General features: G+C 43.1%; 1 protein-coding gene across 3 annotated transcripts in view; it reads right to left on the bottom strand.

Annotated features, from left to right (window-relative positions):
* The window catches only part of LOC129866679 (contactin-1a-like), a 120,953-nt gene that overhangs the window by 61,003 nt on the left and 39,375 nt on the right, over window positions 1-20,575 (bottom strand). For 2 of the 3 annotated variants that reach the window (XM_055939480.1, XM_055939481.1), the window contains exon 2: window positions 5,634-5,757. In XM_055939480.1, coding sequence (XP_055795455.1) covers window positions 5,634-5,677 — 44 coding nt within the window. In that variant the 5' untranslated portion in view covers window positions 5,678-5,757. Of the gene's footprint in view, window positions 1-5,631; window positions 5,758-20,575 lie in introns of all 3 variants that reach the window. The other variant, XM_055939482.1, reaches the window with a different exon arrangement.

Below are 20,575 nucleotides of genomic sequence, written 5' to 3'. Positions count from 1 at the left end.
TTACTGACCATCATTTTCACTTGTCTGATCGCTTGCATGATGACGAGGTTCTCACACGACTGGCCTATCTGGGTGATGTTTTTTCTCGCCTGAATGATCTGAATCTAGGATTACAGGGACTCTCCGCAACTATATTCAATGTGCGGGACAAAATTGAGGTTATGAAATTAACTCAAGCTTAGGGACAATGTCATATGTGAAATAGCGAAGCACCTGGGTGAGCTGGGTGCGCAATTACGCAGGTACTTTGCTGAAACGGATGACACAAACAACTGGATTCGTTATCCCTTTCATGCCCTGCCCCCAGTCCACTTACCGATATCTGAACAAGCCTCATTGAAATTGCATCAAGTGGTTCTGTGAAAATGTAATTTAATCAGGAGCCACTGACAGATTTCTGGATTGGGCTGCACTCAAAGTATCCTGCCTTGGCAGATCGTGCTGTTAAGACACTAATGGCCTTTGCAACCACGTACCTATGTGAGAGTGGATTCTCAGCCCTCCCTAGCATGAAAACTAAATACAGGCACAGACTGTGTGTGGAAAATTATTTAAGACTGAGACTCTCTCCAATAGAGCCCAACATTGCAGAGTTATGTGCATCCTTTCAAGCACACCCTTCTCATTAACCTGTGATGAGTCATTCACCATTTTCCATGAACAAATAAGGTTTCATATGTAAGATGGTCAAATAAAGAGCAAAATTATTGATTATTATTCTATAATTACTTGGTCCTAGAAGTGCTCTTTGTCACTTCCCACGAGCCGGGTTGTGACAAAAACTCACACTCATTCTCATGTTTAATAAATGTATCGTATACTGTAGTGTGTGTGGCAGACTGTCACTGATGGCAAAAAACAACATTTGAGAGTGCGCTGACCCTGGTGCTAGAGGGGGTACGCAGCTGGAGGTTGAATGTTTGAAGGGTTACGGGACTATACCATTTTGGGAACCACTGCTCTGGACTATGGTTCTAGTACTGTTTGTGAATCGAAATGTTGTAAAATCCGATATAGACTTGCTATTATTTTGCTGCTTTTACTACTGTCAGGAAATGTGCAATCTAACCCAGGTCGTGACATTTCTACCCCATCCGAATTAAAAAGTCAGAGTGGCACATAAATGTAAGAAGTCTTGTTGCAGTAATTGATCTTGTGAATATGTGGATAAAAACCCCAGACCCAGATGTATTTATGCTTTTCTGAAACCTGCCTCAGAAAATCTAGCGCTGACAAAGGCATTGTAACCATCAACGCCAATGTCAAATCTGAAATTGTGCTTATGGGTGACCTGAACATAGACTGGTTGACATCCAGCTCTGATCAACTCCAGAATCTATGTATTACCTATGATCTTACTCAGATTGTTAACAATGTAACAAGATTGAATGCAAAGTGTCCTCTGAAATCCTCTTTGATTGATCTTATTTCAACCAACACTCCACGTCGTTTTAAGGCTGCTGGTATAACTGATATAAGTGACCACTGTGCTGCTGCCTGTGTAAGGGATGGTCAAATTCCTAAACTGCCTCCATGGATCATCATGAAAAGAAACTGGAAGCAGTCTGATACTCAGGGTTTATAACATGATGTTTTGAATATAGCCTGGAATAGAGTTGAATTCATCCCTGATGTTGAATGAGCTTTTTCTTCCTTCCACAAAGCATTCCAGGAAGTACGCAACAAGCATGCCCATTCAAATAATACAGAATTAAGTGCAGAGACAACCCTTGGTTCTCAGATGAACTAAAGGAAGAAGGTCTGATTCAGCTGATGATTGGATGGCTTTTAAATGCCGTCAGAATCAGGGTGTGGCTATGACCCGAAAGCTGAAAGCAGACCACTACCTCAAATCTCCTGCTGATAATCTGAATAATCCTTCCAAATTTGGCAAGTAGTGAAAGGTTTAGAGAGTAAAAAAGAAGCACAGCTCCCTAAACAACTCCTGGTTGACTCACATGTGGTCATTTATGCAGGCAGATTTTCTCGATGCAGGCGGATTAGTTGATAGGGTTAAAGGTTAACATGAGCTCCCTGTGAAATGCTCGCCAATTCATGTAAAGAAAATCCCCTGGTCCTGATGATTTAGACCCCCGTCGGCTACAATTAGCTGCAGACATCATTGCTCCCCCTTTTAACATGCATCTTTAACCTCACCATAGAATTTAACGAAACCCCCAAGTTGTGGGAATCAGCATTTGTCCTACCTCTTTTGAAAGGAGGTGGTCCCACTCTACTGAAAAACTATCGGCCCATATCTAAATTGTCTGTTCTGGCAAAAGTATTGGAGTCCTTAGTCAATAAGCAGTTTAAGGTATACCTCCAGGAAAATAGTATTTTGAGTGGTATGCAATCAGGTTTCAAGTCTAGCCACAGCACTGTCACGGCAACTTTTAGGGTTTTGAATATATTCACTGTGCCCTGGATAACAAGCTGCATTGTGTATCTGTATTCATAGACTTGTCAAAAGCATTTGACACTGTGGACCATACTGTCTTGGTGCAGAAATTGAAGTGTATTGGGATTACTTGTCATGCTCTGGAGTGGTTTGAGAACTACCTGTCAAAGCCAGATGGTTGTAAGTCAGACACCGTAGAGTTGTGCTCGGGTGTGCCTCAAGGATACATTTTAGGTCCCCTGCTGTTTATTATCTATATTAACAACATTGGGAGACATATTGAGACAGCGGATGTAAATTGTTATGCGGATGACACTGTTCTCTATTCAAGTGACAGCAGTTTAACTTTGGCTTCTGAAACAGCTCAAACAGCTTTTAACATCAATAGAATCGGTACGATTTGAAGGTTGCTCTGAATTCCTCTAAAACGAAATGCACTGTATTTTCCAATAATAAACACTGAAAAACATAGAATTACTACTTTGGAAGGACATTCTATAGAGCAAGTAAAAATTTACAAATATTTGGGAGTCTGGGTGGATGAGAAGTTGAGCTTCACCACCCATGTGGTGGAGCTCAAAACTTCTTAAAGCATTTCACTGTATTCGGTGCATGTGACAAATACAATTTGATTTGAACCTTGTCAGGAAACTCAAGCTGCGTGTTGGGTTTTATTACCGGCACAAAGCTTGTTTACCTTTGCCGACAGAAAATAGTTGATTCGTTGTACTTTTCTCTCTGTGTTGGACTATGGTAATACTACTTATGCACAAGCCTCAAGCTTTACACTGACGGCTCTTTACTCGGTGTATCATGCAGCCCGTTGTTTTGTCACCAATCAGAGACGTCAACCTCACCATTGTGATCTATACAGTGCTGTCGAGTGGACATCACTAGCAACGCGCAGGCTCAAAGAGTGACACATTCTTATTTATAAGGCCATTTTAGGAAAATGTTCCATTTTTACCTATCCTCCTTTCTAGCTCAAAATGAAAACACATTCAATCTCAGATCTCAATCTTGATTCATGGCAACAGTCCCAAAAAGTTTTACCGTTCATAGAAAAAGGTCCTTTCATTACTCAGCCCACTGGTCTTGGAATTCCCTCAAAGCCAACATAAAACCCCAGGACCTGGTGTCCCTGGAGGAGTTCAAATGACAAATAGATGAACAGAATTGAGAGAATGCCAAGAGGGTGCAAAGCTGCCATCAAGGCAAACGGTGGCCACTTTGAAGAATCTAAAAATGTATTTTGATTTGTTTAACACTTTTTTGGTTACTAAATGACTCCATATGTGTTATTTCATAGTTTTGATGTCTTCACTATTATTCCGCAATGTAGAAAATAATTAAAATAAAGAAAAACCCTTGAATGAGTAGGTGTGTCCGAACTTTTGACATGTACTGTAGCGTTTTCTAGTTTTCACCCGATGTCACTAGTTTGCATTGCTTTATATAAGGAAGCATGTTGTTTTACTTTATACACACCACACACATTCCTGCACACACACGCACACATCCACTGTTTGTTTGCTGTTGTATTTGTGCTGATGCCAGTCTCTTCTGTCTCTGTTGTCTGTTTTGTTTTACATAGTTAAAAAAAAAAATGTATCCCCCGTCCCCAAAGAAGGCCTTTTGCCTCTTGCCAGGCCGTCATTGGAAATAAAAAATTTGTTCTCATTTGACTTGCCTGGTTAAATAAAGGTTAAATCAAAAATATTGAGATCAACAGTGTGTTGGAGTTTCCTTCTATTCTGCATATCATCCATCACTGTTGAGAGAAAACAGCAAGGTTGATATTGCAGCAGGTTAAACTTCTCACCGCCCAATCTATACACAGTACATACTGTCACTATCTACTGTGTCTCCCCTTCCGGATGAAGCAAGGGGTTAAAGGTGACATTGCTATACATTGCAAGCTTACCGAATTATGCTTGCAGTGAGATTTGACTTGTCTTTTGAATACACTGCTCCATACATTTCTGTCTCTGTTTGCATTATAGAATATGTGACAATCACAGTGATTGGGCATTGACAGCAGATGTGTACTGAAGGCTACAGACTAGGGCCATTCAAACAATCCCACTGAGATGAGTTTGGTCAGCTTGGGTTTGATGTGATGAAAGAAATATAGAAATCTGCACACTAGAATGCTGCTGCAGTTTCCTTGTTCGAAGATATTTCAGGCTTGAGTTTGATGTCACATCCTGTAACATGACATGAGACATACAGTACTGAGGCGTTGTCCAATAAGAGCCTTAGTATGGTGGAGAATCAGCTGGTCAACAGCAAAGAAATAGAATTACTAGAACGGACATTCCTATTCAAGTCAATGTTCTGTGATGGACTTTGTCCCTTCTAGTGACTCTACTTCTATGGTCAACAACGATTATCAGACCTCTGCCCAAACAGACAGTGGCCCTCTGCTGACTTCCTTCGCCACGGTCTTGACTATGTGGTAGTTTACGTAACTACCAAAACGACATTACATTAATCATCGGACTAACTTCCTCCTTGTTGGCTCTCAACGGCTCTGTCAAAGCGATGTCCCTTGGCCATAGGGATGACCCATTTCTGCATGCTGGTCTGTTGTTGTGTTTCAGAAGAGGCCGGATCAGGCAGGCATACAGCACAATGTGATGGGGTGGTGGTGCGATGCGCTGGGCCCGGCACACACACAAACACACCCCGTTGTCATTGCCTTCGGGTGAAGTCGAAGCGTGACTCACACACCCCTTCCTATGAACAAATGTAATCTCCACCATCCCCAATCTGTTTGAAGGATATGTGTTGGGAAGTGGTGAGAACGCCAGAGTCCAAACAACACATTCTTTGCTTCAGCTGAATTGAAATCTAAATTCCTGAAGGGTTTGTCCGGGGTTACACAACACAGGCAGGTCATTTTCAGCCCTGCTCTCTTCTATCTGCCTGCACATACCGTGGATAGTTGCTTGACCATGGCTGCATCCCAAAAAAGTAGCAATTCAAATGGACAGACACATTCTATTTGTCCTGCAGTTAAACTGAACATGAGACTGTTACCCTTCTTCAGACTACCGTGCCGGCCCGAACTAAACTGTCCAAGCTAGCGCTGATGTTTTTATTTTCAGTAAAGTTCCAGCAACTACGGTGACTGCATAACTAGACCGGCGCAGTACCGCTTGGTTTGGCTCGGCTCGGCACGGCTCAGTAGTGTGAAAATCCATAGAGTGTGATTAACATATGAAACTCACCAGTGGAGGGGAGAGTGAGGGACAGGAGGAGGAGGAGGTGCAGCATGTTGCTCTGTGTAGAACCTCCTGAGGTGATGCTTAGAACCACTGCTGATGATGAAACATTAGCAGGACAGGCTGCTTTTCCTGCAAGAGAGAGAGCGAGACAGAGAGTGAAGAGATGTAAATTGCCGAATAATGGAACAACACATTGCACCACTAAAATAAGACAGTAACATAGCATCACGTAGCCCATTACTTTCTTCAAAGACACCTCATTAAATCAAGGATTAACCAACAGCAGTTTGGTACCAGAAGGTATTAATAAACTTTGGCAGCCATTTTTTATGGACTTCTTAAACCCCTAAATATAATGGATATTCTGATGGCAATCATTTTTTGGTAATTGTCGTGAGAGCTGAGCAGTTCAAACTTGCAGTGACATTGCTCTGATTAAGTCAAAATAAAACCACTGAGCATGGACATGAAGGAACAGTTTAAAGGAATATTACTGTGCAATACGATTAATACTCTTGCCCTTGTTGGCATCAGGCGAAGGAGCTATTTCAGTGACCCGATTCAGGAAACTAGGCGTATGTCGCAAGTCACAACTTCACATGAGAGCTGTTTGAACGTAATCATTTTTCTTTCATGAAAATGCGTTTTTTTTGGAAGAAATGCCTTCTCGAACATGTGAACTTTCATGCGTCTTAATATCAAATATTATATGCCATCTGTACATACGAATAAAATTGTTAAATTACGAGCCTAGTTGGTTTTGCCACAGAAAAAGCGAGCAACCTTCCCACACATTTCTTGTTAACAAACTATAGTTTTGGCAAGTCGGTTAGGACATCTACTTTGTGCATAACACAAGCAATTTTTCCAACAATTGGATATAGGGATATAGGGCTAGTAATGTTCAGTGAGCTATTTTATCTCTCTTAGATTTCTGGAAATAGCTGGCAAGTTATAAAGAGATGGGTGGGGCTAAGGCTGAACAATGCTGAATGGATGTAGGAAAAGAATGACTCTCCAATAGTAGTACCAAAACATTTTTTTTTTTCAAAAGTTTTCTCAAAAGTGAATTTACAAGTTGATCACCTTTCAAAGCAGAATTACTTTCCCATTGTTTCCTCAAATGTAGTGTATGATATACCATTTTGTAGTTCTGAGTCTCTACTTTAAGCTAATGTAAAAAACTGAAATTCAAATGTTTCTACATAAGACCAAATCCAGGTGGTGAGTCACATATGGTAACACTTTACATGACACCCAGCACCATAACACGTTATGACAAGGTCATAACCATGTCATAAAATGTCATAACACCAGACATAACTTGTCATAACCTGTTATAATATGGTCATAACATTGATGAAGGGGAGGAGAAGGATTTTTAAGCCTTGCAACAATTGAGACATGGATTGTGTATGTGTGCCATTCAGAGGGTGAATGGGCAAGTTGGGTCTTTCAACAGTTTCCTGTGTGCATCCAGCCAACTTGACACAACTGAAGCATTGGAGTCAACATGGGCCAGCATCCCGGTGGAACACTTTTGACACCTTGTAGAGTCTATGCCCCGACAAATTGAGGCTCGAGGGCAAAGGGCTTGGGGATCATATGAGTGAATCAATTGACTACATGTCATACCCTACAATTGAACAGCACTAGTCATGCCCAGTAAGACAACTCGGGTACATACAGTACTAGTATCCTTTCCACTATTCATGTCATTGGCCCTGAACAACAGTACTGATCATGTCAGCCTTCTAGGTACCACAGCAGGAGACCAGCTCCCTGTCTTCCCTAACAGGTCGACAACACCATGATTGACAGGTCCATGGTTGTCACTAGCAACCACCCTCCCTAAGTGCTGTTTTAGCTGAGTGGGCCATCGCTGAACACTCAGTCACTATGTGCCCCCCAGAGTCAGAGACTACCTGGAGCATACTGTGACATGATCAACCCATCGCCAAGGAAACACAATATGACAAGCAACAGCTGTTTCGGCAACACTCTAGAATGCGCTACTTGCAGACAGCGGAACAGCAGAATAGAACAGCGCAGGGGCATCTTCCTGGTTTCCCTGGAGACGTCTGCCATAGCAACAGACAGGCTCAGGAAATGATGCTCATCCCTAGGCACTAGGCAGGATTCATGAAACACCTCCAGGGGTTTAAAAACGATGGGTTGGATGCTGGTTCATCAGATAATAAAAGCATTTGTATTCTTATCAATAATGTTGAATTAGATACTGGTTTCTAAGCATCAAATAGACACTTTTCAGAGGACTACTTTATCAGTACCAAACGGGCACTTGAAATGCTGACACTTGAAAAGCGACTAATATTAGCATAAATCAACAACAACAATTAAATCAGACAATCGATTTATATTCCAAGCCATGCGGGATTGCTAACGAGCTAATGACCTATGAGCATGAAATGTCAGAGTATCTTCGGCAAGGGTTGGAACCAAAATGAATCGTTTCGTTCTGAGCAGAATCATCTTTTTTGTTGTTGTTCCGTTCCACAGTTCTGACCAACAAAACACATTTTCTGAACTGGTTCGAACCAACAACAAAAAAGTTAAGGTTTATATAGTTCATTTCGGTTCCTTTTTAAACCTCTGAACTGTTTCGCATGCTTGTAAAATAACAGTTCTGTTCTAGGAACAGTATAGATCACTTTCGTGAAAAACAAAAACTCTTCAGTTTTTCTGTTCTGTTCCCTGAACTGGTTCCAACACACACGTAACATAACATAATGTCTGAGCTTTGCAGCTGGAGAAACGAAACATAGAGGGGATTTCGTCTCCGCTGCGCTCGTATCCTAGCAACACATTTGAAAGGGAGCAATTGTGTGTTTGCAGGGGCCTTTTGTGACCGTGGATAAAACTATGCAAACTCTAATTTTAGTCCGGAACGCCATTGTTGTTGGGGACCTAGGCCTGTAATAATAGGCAGAAAGTAGGATTGTTGATCTAGGATCAGTTTCACTCCTACTCTGAGACAGTTCATGAATACAGTTTGATCCAGCACCAGGTCATTCATTCCAGGCCCACAACAACCCAGAGACTCTCATACACTGCAAACAGGATCCTCATTTTTACAGCATTATTAAGTTATGAATCATGAACGAATTTAAGAAGTGCACCTAGGAGAGGATATGCAAAGGCAGATTCTAGAATAGATCTATCAAATAAATATTTCACATAGACCTATTACAGCCTGGATAGTTGTTGGTCCCTCAAATTCATTTCAAGATTTAAGCAGACACCTGAGTGCCAAGGCCTGGCTTTCTTTTTCTACGATAGGTGTCCTGGGGTATGTATTACAGTATGCGCTAGAATCAAAGAGTCAGCAGAGCGAGCAGCAGAAGAGCAGCAGACTGGGTAGTGAATCTAATAATCAGTAGTAATATGGTCTCTTCAGGCTCCAATTTCCTCTATTGTACCAGTCTGAATGCACCTGATGAAGGAAACTCACTTATCACACTAAATCACCTGCCAGAGGGCCAGGGACACGACAGCCAGGCCTCAAGGCCATTTCTCATCCTCTATAAATCACACCTTGAACATTATCATCAGACTCACGCACGGGCACAGACACGCCATTACTGCATGTGGCCAGATTTTCGGGCTGGGTTTCCCATCTTGACTTTCTGGCGTGAAATCCTGAGATTACTTAAGGACCCCTTATGCAGTATACAACACAAGGATTTAAATTCAGATTCGGTGATCTTCTTCAATTTTTTTACTTTCACACTCCAGTAACCAATAACATTAGCTATGGTTTAACAAGACTCCCCACCCCCACCATTGACCCCCCCCTCCCCCCAGGGCATCCGTTGGTGCAGAGCGACACCCCTCCCCCCATTTCTCCTCCGCTTGGTCTACTCTAAGCCACATAATAGAGGGTGGGAGGTGGGGTGTTTATGGTTTATGAGGACATCAGCCCTTATCAGCCTAGTCAGAGCCAAGGAGGGGGGGGTAGGAGGCAATATATGAGTGGTAAACTGAACAAACAAGATGTTCTTCAGAGCGAGAGCGAGAGCGAGAGCGAGAGCGAGAGCGAGAGAGAGAGAACAGATTTCAAGTAATCCTGTGATAGAGGATGCCAAGAAGAGGTTAAAACAGGATGGGTCTCAATCAGAAAGGGAGTGAGTGACCACCGGGGTCAAAGTTTATAGCGAGACATTTTCTGTTGATGAACTGACCACAAACGTGGGGTATTCAATGTGGTCCCCTTGCTGCCGCTATTGTACATGTTTGTCAAGAATGTATGTCGGTCCTCACACATGAGAGGAAGTTGAGAATGGCCAGTATATCATCATATACAACATTATTGTGTGGTCGTTCTGAGAACATTTTGTCCAAATGCTGCAGAAAATATATAACGAGAAAAAAGGAGAGGAGACATACAGTGTATTGATTGGACTGAATTGCAAGGAGAGAAACGATGTCAAGCTGTGCATACTAACAACATGGTTGTGAGGCTGCAGAGTCTTACAAACCAGTAGCCTGGGTGTAAGACCTTTATGATTCAATTCTTTTGATCGGAAGGATCTGTCGATCATTCCCCACAGTGTTTACCCACTAGTGTTGATTTCCATTTGGTTGAGTAGTCAGTAGAATTCAACATTAAAAAAATGTAATATGTCACTGGATTTAGTTTAACAGTTGATGTGGAAATAATGTTTCATTCAACCATTTTTTTGCCTAATAGGTACCTACTGTAGTGTACACCATCTGCCAAAAGTATGTTTATGTGGATTCACTGCTATTCAACTATCCACATTTGAAAATGTGTCAGACAAAGTACTACAACAGTGCTGTACAGTGTTGTAGTACTCCATTCTGGTCTCAGTCTTTGTTGCATATCATAGCCTTCCCCTATGAATTAATTATCCAAAATAATTGACTTGTGAATAGAAAATGAGCAACAGCTGATAAAAATGTGGCCTCCATAATCTACATCACTCCAATTCAGCCTTGATACAGTAGGGTGAAGGTAACTTCTGACCACAACCACGTAACTTCTGACCTCACGTAACTTCTGACCTCAACCACGTAACTTCTGACCTCAACCACGTAACTTCTGACCTCACGTAACTTCTGACCTCAACCACGTAACTTCTGACCTCAACCACGTAACTTCTGACCTCAACCACGTAACTTCTGACCTCAACCACATAACTTCTGACCTCAACCACATAACTTCTGACCTCAACCACATAACTTCTGACCTCAACCACATAACTTCTGACCTCAACCACATAACTTCTGACCTCAACCACGTAACTTCTGACCTCAACCACGTAACTTCTGACCTCAACCACGTAACTTCTGACCTCAACCACGTAACTTCTGACCTCAACCACGTAACTTCTGACCTCAACCACATAACTTCTGACCTCAACCACATAACTTCTGACCTCAACCACATAACTTCTGACCTCAACCACGTAACTTCTGACCTCAACCACGTAACTTCTGACCTCAACCACGTAACTTCTGACCTCAACCACGTAACTTCTGACCTCAACCACGTAACTTCTGACCTCAACCACGTAACTTCTGACCTCAACCACATAACTTCTGACCTCAACCACGTAACTTCTGACCTCAACCACGTAACTTCTGACCTCAACCACGTAACTTCTGACCTCAACCACGTAACTTCTGACCTCAACCACGTAACTTCTGACCTCAACCACGTAACTTCTGACCTCAACCACGTAACTTCTGACCTCAACCACATAACTTCTGACCTCAACCACGTAACTTCTGACCTCAACCACGTAACTTCTGACCTCAACCACGTAACTTCTGACCTCAACCACGTAACTTCTGACCTCAACCACGTAACTTCTGACCTCAACCACGTAACTTCTGACCTCAACCACGTAACTTCTGACCTCAACCACGTAACTTCTGACCTCAACCACGTAACTTCTGACCTCAACCACGTAACTTCTGACCTCAACCACGTAACTTCTGACCTCAACCACGTAACTTCTGACCTCAACCACATAACTTCTGACCTCAACCACATAACTTCTGACCTCAACCACATAACTTCTGACCTCAACCACATAACTTCTGACCTCAACCACATAACTTCTGACCTCAACCACGTAACTTCTGACCTCAACCACGTAACTTCTGACCTCAACCACGTAACTTCTGACCTCAACCACATAACTTCTGACCTCAACCACGTAACTTCTGACCTCAACCACGTAACTTCTGACCTCAACCACGTAACTTCTGACCTCAACCACGTAACTTCTGACCTCAACCACGTAACTTCTGACCTCAACCACGTAACTTCTGACCTCAACCACGTAACTTCTGACCTCAACCACATAACTTCTGACCTCAACCACATAACTTCTGACCTCAACCACATAACTTCTGACCTCAACCACATAACTTCTGACCTCAACCACGTAACTTCTGACCTCAACCACGTAACTTCTGACCTCAACCACGTAACTTCTGACCTCAACCACGTAACTTCTGACCTCAACCACATAACTTCTGACCTCAACCACATAACTTCTGACCTCAACCACATAACTTCTGACCTCAACCACATAACTTCTGACCTCAACCACATAACTTCTGACCTCAACCACGTAACTTCTGACCTCAACCACGTAACTTCTGACCTCAACCACGTAACTTCTGACCTCAACCACGTAACTTCTGACCTCAACCACGTAACTTCTGACCTCAACCACGTAACTTCTGACCTCAACCACGTAACTTCTGACCGCAACCACGTAACTTCTGACCGCAACCACGTAACTTCTGACCGCAACCACGTAACTTCTGACCTCAACCACGTAACTTCTGACCTCAACCACGTAATTTCTGAACGCAACCACGTAACTTCTGACCTCAACCACATAACTTCTGACCTCAACCACATAACTTCTGACCTCAACCACATAACTTCTGACCTCAACCACATAACTTCTGACCGCAACCACATAACTTCTGACCTCAACCACATAACATCTGACCTCAACCACGTAACTTCTGACCTCAACCACGTAATTTCTGAACGCAACCACGTAACTTCTGACCTCAACCACGTAACTTCTGACCGCAACCACGTAACTTCTGACCTCAACCACGTAACTTCTGACCTCAACCACGTAACTTCTGACCTCAACCACATAACTTCTGACCGCAACCACATAACTGCTGACCTCAACCACATAACTTCTGACCGCAACCACACAACTGCTTAGAGGCTTTAAATTGCTTCCCTTGTTTCCCGACACTGCTTCCCATCCTGTAGCATAGGGAAGCATCTCCGGTGTTTACCCAATATTCATTCAAATAAATGATTGCCACCACCACAACAAATAATGTAATTATATTCAAATAAATATTGCTGCCGGGACGCGCTTTTAAATGGATAGACGTTGGCTCAATAAATGGAAGTCTATGGGAACAGCTAGCATGTCATTGCGCTAACGCTAGTAGCAATCCCTGCAAAAATACTTTGCAGTAGCACCAGTGATAGTTTGGTAAGAGGACAGATAAGACAAAGAAATATGATGCTAGATAAGGTAATAAACATAAACTGTCAAGAACTGGATTGATTATTGGTTTCATTGGCACATTCATAACAGCTGCTTTATAAAACCAAGTGTAGGCTATTACTAGCCTGTGGCACAGTATGGTACACATCCCACTGACTAGGCTACTATTAGGTCTAGCCTGTGGCACAGTATGGTACACATCCCACTGACTAGGCTACTATTAGGTATATTCTGTGGCACGGTATTGTACACATCCCACTGACTAGGCTACTGCTAGGTCTAGCCTGTGGCACAGTATGGTACACATCTCACTGACTAGGCTACTATTAGGTCTAGCCTGTGGCACAGTATGGTACACATCCCACTGACTAGGCTACTACTAGGTCTAGCCTGTGGCACAGTATGGTACACATCCCACTGACTAGGCTACTATTAGGTATATTCTGTGGCACAGTATTGTACACATCCCACTGACTAGGCTACTATTAGGTCTAGCCTGTGGCACAGTATGGTACACATCTCACTGACTAGGCTACTACTAGGTCTAGCCTGTGGCACAGTATGGTACACATCCCACTGACTAGGCTACTATTAGGTATATTCTGTGGCACAGTATTGTACACATCCCACTGACTAGGCTACTGAAAATAATGCCCCAAACAGAAGGCGTAGCATCGCGACGTAATCCCATCGTAGACAGCCCAGTCATGCTTCGTTCTCCGTGTCGCTCACTCTCTCCAGTCTCCACTTGTCACGCTAATGTAATGTAAGCTATTTATCCGGCTCTCCCAGTCAACATAATGCCTTTAGGGTCACGAAGGCTACACACACCAGCTGACCTGTATTATCAATAACACCAGCACAACCATTCCTTCAATGCATGCCAAGCATTCAAGCTTAATGCTAGTCTAGGCTATCCATAAATCACATAGCCCTATGCATGCTCTACAGTCAGCACTGCAGTAGCTTCGCCCTAAGTCATGGCTGTAGACTCCTCTGTTTGGAAGCGTCAAGAATACCAGTTGGAGTTTCCGTTCTGTTATGTAGACTCCTCCAAGGGCAACACTACGCAATGCTATTTCGAAGTAAATTAAGAAAAGCAGATACTCTATCAGTGAAGGCATGACTTGAAGAATAGAACATCACGTTTTTACATGTATCTTTAATCAGATTACTAAGGCTTTTTATATTATTCCACGAATGACAGATATCAAGCCTTTCAAGTTCTTGAAATGCCACTAACCGGGAATCTGAGTAACTGGTATGTGATAATATATTTTTAGGTGTGAGCCAATTTCGCTGGTAAAGATGTTACTGGACTGGAGTGAGGTAATAATTTAAACCTATATACGGTCCATTCTCGATTCATCTCGTATATGGTATGAACTGTCTCGTCACCATGGAGACACAGCTCTTTATTCACATGAACATTCTCTACTGATTAGATACAGTGCGCTCCAAAAGTCTTGGGACAGTGACACATGTTTTGTTGTTTGGGCTCTGTACTGAAATGAAACAATGACTATGAGGTTAAAGTGCAGGCTGTCAGCTTTATTTGCGAGTATTTTTTATCCAAACCTGTGTTTCAGATTATTTTGTGCCCAATAGAAATTAGTGTCAAATAATGTATTGTGCCATTTTAGAGTAGATGTTATTGTAAATAAGAACAGCATGTTTCTTTATTCTCTTGACCTTTCTCTTGACCTTTCTCTTGACCTTTCTCTTGACCTTTCTCTTGACCTTTCTCTTGACCTTTCTCTTGACCTTTCTTTTGACCTTTCTCGTCCCACTCACAAGTAACTCCATAACCATGTCTATTAAATGTCGGACAGGGGGTAAATGGCTGTGCATTTTCCCCACAGGACAAATCACTGATCATTGTAATGTGAACTGGGATGAACTTTCAATCCAGTAGTCACACACACACACATGTACCCGCATGTGCACACACACGGACGACACACACGCGGACGCAAACACACACGGACGCACACGCGCATGCGCCCACGCGCAAACACATAAACACACTCCTCTGTACTATTTGCTAAACAAACACTCCAGATCAGTAACCCACGTGTACTGAGGGGTTGTATCGCGGTGTTGTATCGAGGTATGGAAAGATTGCCATTATAAACCCAAACATGATTAATGAGCTTAAGGCAAAATGTCTCAAGGAGGACTGAACTCAGAGGAAAAAGACACACAGCTCAATTACTATATGACACATCTGGTCTGAGAGGATAGCAGTTAAGTGGTCTCCATAGAATAGTATAGGATAGCAGTGACGAGCATCAGGCCCAAAACACAATAGACATCTTAACCCCTACACTCACTGGTAACTATGGGTTCATCCAACACAAATAACTGTAATCAGTAGTTAAGAATGACACATCAACAGTTGGATCGGTGCTTCCAGACAGATATACTTCAGGTGCATAGTCCCAGACCACGATCAGGAAGAGTTATGTCGAAGACCAATACAAAACGTGTGAAGAAATAGGAACTTCAAACTACAAAAAATGTAGTTTAATGCATCATGCATGTCTAGAATAGAAAGAATAGAAAAGAAAAACATAATTTTTCCAAGAGGGGCCTGCGGTATGCTATGAAAATATTGAACATTACTGTGCAATGAATCCCAGAGAGGCGTCAATGCCATTTACATTAGCCGGCTAAACCGAGACAAACAATAAACAGATGAATCTATGTTGAGGCTTCCAAGTGCCTTGCCCCATTCATTACATTATTGGATTAAAAGGAATGAATTCAACATTAGGCCACCGATTAACTTCGCCTAAACCACAGAGAGAGAAAACGCTTTAACAGAATAATAAAATAAGCCACGAGCATTCTGCTTAATTATATTTAGTCCTTCAGAGGGAGTTACATTCATTGGTGCGATGAATATCCATATCCATAACCTGCAATATCATATTGAGTCATTATCATGGACCTGAAAATAACCAGGATACAAAATAGACTGGAAAACCATCTGCTGTAGCCACCTCTTTACTGTGCCATGGCAGTGTTGTTGTTGTGTGTGTGTGTGTGTGTGTGTGTGTGTGTGTGTGTGTGTGTGTGTGTGTGTGTGTGTGTGTGCACGCGCGTTTGTGTGTGCCTGCGTGTGTTCATACGTGAGCGTACTTGTTCGTGTGTGTGCATACAGCATGTGGTTTCTTGCCTGTTTGTGAGAAAACGAACCTACTTAGCAGCCCGTGTCGCTACCATCCTCTCAAACGGGCCTTTCCTGCCAACCGTCCTATAAATCCTTCTCTCCATTGTCTCTCACAAATGAGCGCAGCAGTGGATGGATGGAGGCAAGCAGAGGAGAGAAGCTCTCAGTCGGAGAGGCGGAGGAGTAAAGCCTAATTCCCTGACGGAGAGGACTAGGACGGTAGCGATGCAAATACGCTGCCATTGAAGACGCCTCCCCGCAGCGCAGAGAGAGTAGATTCGCCGAGGGGTTGTCGCTACACACACACACAGATGGAGAGGCACACACACACACACACACACACAGATGGAGAGGCATACGCACACACACACACACACACACACATACACGCACGCAGATACACACACAGCGGACAGGGGACAGGGGAAGGTCTAATCTCTTAAGCCCTCCTCCTGTCTCACTCACTCTCAGACAGATATACACATTCTCTCTCTATAGTCATACCCCTGGCTGGGGGCCAGACCATGAGACTTTGAGAGACAGCACCTCAAGTGCAGAAGCACCTTTTTCAATTTGTCCTCTGCCTCCTCCTCTTCCTTCTCCTCGTCATCATCATCATGCTCGCTGTGACACAAGCCCTCGGGGACATTGTTTTGACTGAAGATCATACTTGAGTACAAGTATCAATCCCAGGGTTTAAGACTTGAATGATCAAATAAAAACGTGTTTTGCATGAAGAACAAGACTCAGCACCGTGTGAACATCCTTACCACCCTGAAGCATAATACAACGTGATTTGACACATGAGGATGTGAAAGATGATTGAATGAATATGGGTGCCACTAAAGCACTGCCATTAAGCCTTTCTCCCTGGGTTGTTCTAATTCAATACCGACATAGTCTGTCAAACATATTCAGGGGGTGCCATGTTTTCTTCAGTGGTAAAGTATTCCCTTCGTCCCATACCAGTTATCTTTCGGGAGAGTGTGCCCCAAGTGGAACTTCCTATTCTGAGTTGCTCTTACAACTCGCAGTGGCAAGATACTTACAGTGGGAACGAAACTGTGAAGCTAGCTCGATTATTCATTCGCGAATGAGCTCCATTTAAGTTTCTAATTTCACAAATATTAGATGAAGATAGACTTCAATCGAAATAGAACACAAGATGGTGTAGCCCCGGAATACCAAGCTAATTAGAGATGTAGCCTTTGCTCTACATTGGGGGCATAATCCAGTCACCATTTACGACAAAGTGCCGGGCAAGAGCGGCGAGGATTTGTAAGACAATAGATAAGTAGATATTGGACAGGGGTTTGTCTCTTCGACATAGGCGCCTTGTCTGGAGTGCCATGAGTCTGGCAAGCAAGACTTGCATTACTACAGTACTGAATGCGTTACTCCATGCAATTATTATTCTATTTCTTTTTTGATGTAACACCTTGCCAGATTACTCTGCCATGGTGATAAATAGTGCAATCGTTCTAAAGATGAGAACTTTCCGTGTGTTCTGAGACGATACACACACACACACAGAAAGAGAGCTGAGAAACACAAGCGGGGCTTGATTGGATTTATAGTCGGCGTAATCATGCAGAAAACCATGTTGTTTCTCTCTGTCTGCGTGTCCCATATGCATCCGTTTTAACTGAACAACCACACACACACACACACACACACACACACACACACACACACACACACACACACACACACACACACACACACACACACACACACACACACACACACACACACAGAGACATATCATCCATCTTAACTGGGCAATTTATGCCCTGCCGACCATGCCAACACCGTGAGAAGAGGATATGGACCTTAATTGAGCTAAGCTCATTCCAGAAGCCTTAAAACATGTCAGGAAGGAACCGCAGTGACACAGACTTTCCTGCAATGGTTTGGAGGGAGAAGAGAAACATCACTGCTTGTTATTCATGTTGCGTTGTATAAGTATGTCAATTAACCACAGTATTGTCATTAGTAGTCCACCCTAAAAATAAAAAATATAAGTAACCAGTTATCTCACTGGTCTCTCTTGGGAACAGGAAAACGCAACTCAGTAAAAGTACATCAGTCAACGCCACCAACTCTGATATCTAATATCTCTGGTCCACCAAATATCACAGTTGAAAAGCTAATGAGGTCAAGAAGAGAGTCAAGGGCGTTCCCTGAGACTCATGTTATTTAGCCAGGTTCCCATTAGTGGTCATTACACACTGCAGTACCATAATAGCTGAGCATAGGGTTTGTGTTGTGTGTAGTTGATGCTGCGCACACACATGCACGCACACACACACACACGCACGCACGCTCACCCACACACGCACAGACATGCACGCGCACACACGCACGCCCACCCACCCACACATGCACAAACACACACCCAGACATGCACGCACACACGCACGCCCACCCACCCACACATGCACAAACACACACCCAGACATGCACATACACAACTCTGAGGTAGTTCTCCTCTATGTGATTGACTCCAGTCTTCTGACTCAGCACTATAGTCTTTCCACTGAACACATTTCCTCTCTGTAGTCCACACACAAATGCACACACAGGGGCACGCACATGCACAAACATACACACACACACACGCATACACGCACACACACGCAAACACTGATAGGAATACAATGGGAACATGAGAAAACACTGACGTTCTCTATCAAGCCCACTCATCTGACCACAAGAGCTGATCAAACATCAGGTGATGTAGTCACGAATACAGCTACAGTACACGTACAACATTGACAGTATATTTTGTATGGAAGCTGCCATTCGCCTCATTTTAGATGCCCAGAAAGTGCTGAGCCTAACATTCTACATTCTTATGTGTCTCACCTGGAGGTTCTTGGTAAGACTACCGGACACGACGGGAGCTCCAAACCACAATGTACAAGAACAGAACATAGGGGCTTCGGATTCTCCGGGGGGGGATTACAACATGTAGGTTATTAGGGCCCACACAGCATGTTCTGTCTCTTCAACAGTGTACTGTACTTACACTTGATTGTGTTTTCCTCTTCAATCGCTCTTTCGAAAGTAGACTAACCAGATTGAACTGACTTGACTGCTACCACTTGGGGGTGGCGGAGTGTGTATGTGTGTGTGTCTGTACGTGAAGGGGAAGCATACTGGGGATATCTAAATATAACTATAAAGTCAAGTTACTATCAGGTCAGGAACCACATTGCCCCAAACACTTGGCTCCATCCATTAATCCTTAAGAGTCTAAGCTGGGGGAAGTGGGGGGGGGGGGGGGGGGGGGTTCTACTAAACTAACATATGGAATTGTTTTAAGATGGTCATACCAAGGATCATTTAGCAATTTGATTTTGAATTTTAGGACCCCTTTAGGTATAAAAAAAATAGATACAAATAGAATTTGATAAAACGTTTGATATATTGGGCCTTCCTATTAGCCCATAGAAACACACTGAATAACACATTCACAAACACCGCTGTAGCTCGGCCACCTTCCACCCCAGATGCAGATTCCTTTAGGGGGATTTTTGTATTTTGCTAATTGTATTTCCACAGGGCACATCGGCTGTATTTAAAAATAAAAAAAATAAACGTTTTTTTAATTTAACTAGGCAAATCAGTTAAGAACAAATTCTTATTTACAATGACAGCCTAGGAACAGAGGGTTAACTGCCTTGTTCAGGGGCAGAATGACAGCTTTTTACCTTGTCAGCTCAGGGATTCAATCTGGCAATCTTTCAGTTACTGGCCCAATGCTCTAACCACTAGGCTACCCGCCACCCCTAGGTATTTAAGACAATCAGGTCAATTAATCAGAGTGTGTACATGCAGGTAGTTAATTTTTATTGAAACATGGATAATTGTGTTGCTGTTAACAATAAAACGCTGCGCCTCAGCTCTCAGACAGGAGGGCTTGAATTGAGCCTAAGCCAAAAGCAGGAAAACTACCCATGATTGGCAAGATTTGACCACTGGGATCTTTAGGGCTCAAAGCTGCCTCTTTTGCTTCCTAAACAGTCTGTCTGGTGCCATAAGTGTACATCAGCCCTGTGTGGCTTAGTTGGTGAGAGTCTGGCGCCAGCTACACCAATGTCGACACAAAATATGCGTAACAACACCCTTAGAAAAAAGGGATCCAAAAGGCTACTTCGGCTGTCCCCATTGGATAACTTTTTTGGTGGAACCAAAAAGGGATCTCCACACGATTCTCTTATTG

This window comes from Salvelinus fontinalis, chromosome 12, assembly GCF_029448725.1.
Source record: "Salvelinus fontinalis isolate EN_2023a chromosome 12, ASM2944872v1, whole genome shotgun sequence".
In the NCBI taxonomy this organism is placed as follows: domain Eukaryota; kingdom Metazoa; phylum Chordata; class Actinopteri; order Salmoniformes; family Salmonidae; genus Salvelinus; species Salvelinus fontinalis.
This window is presented reverse-complemented; position numbering and strand designations above follow the sequence as displayed.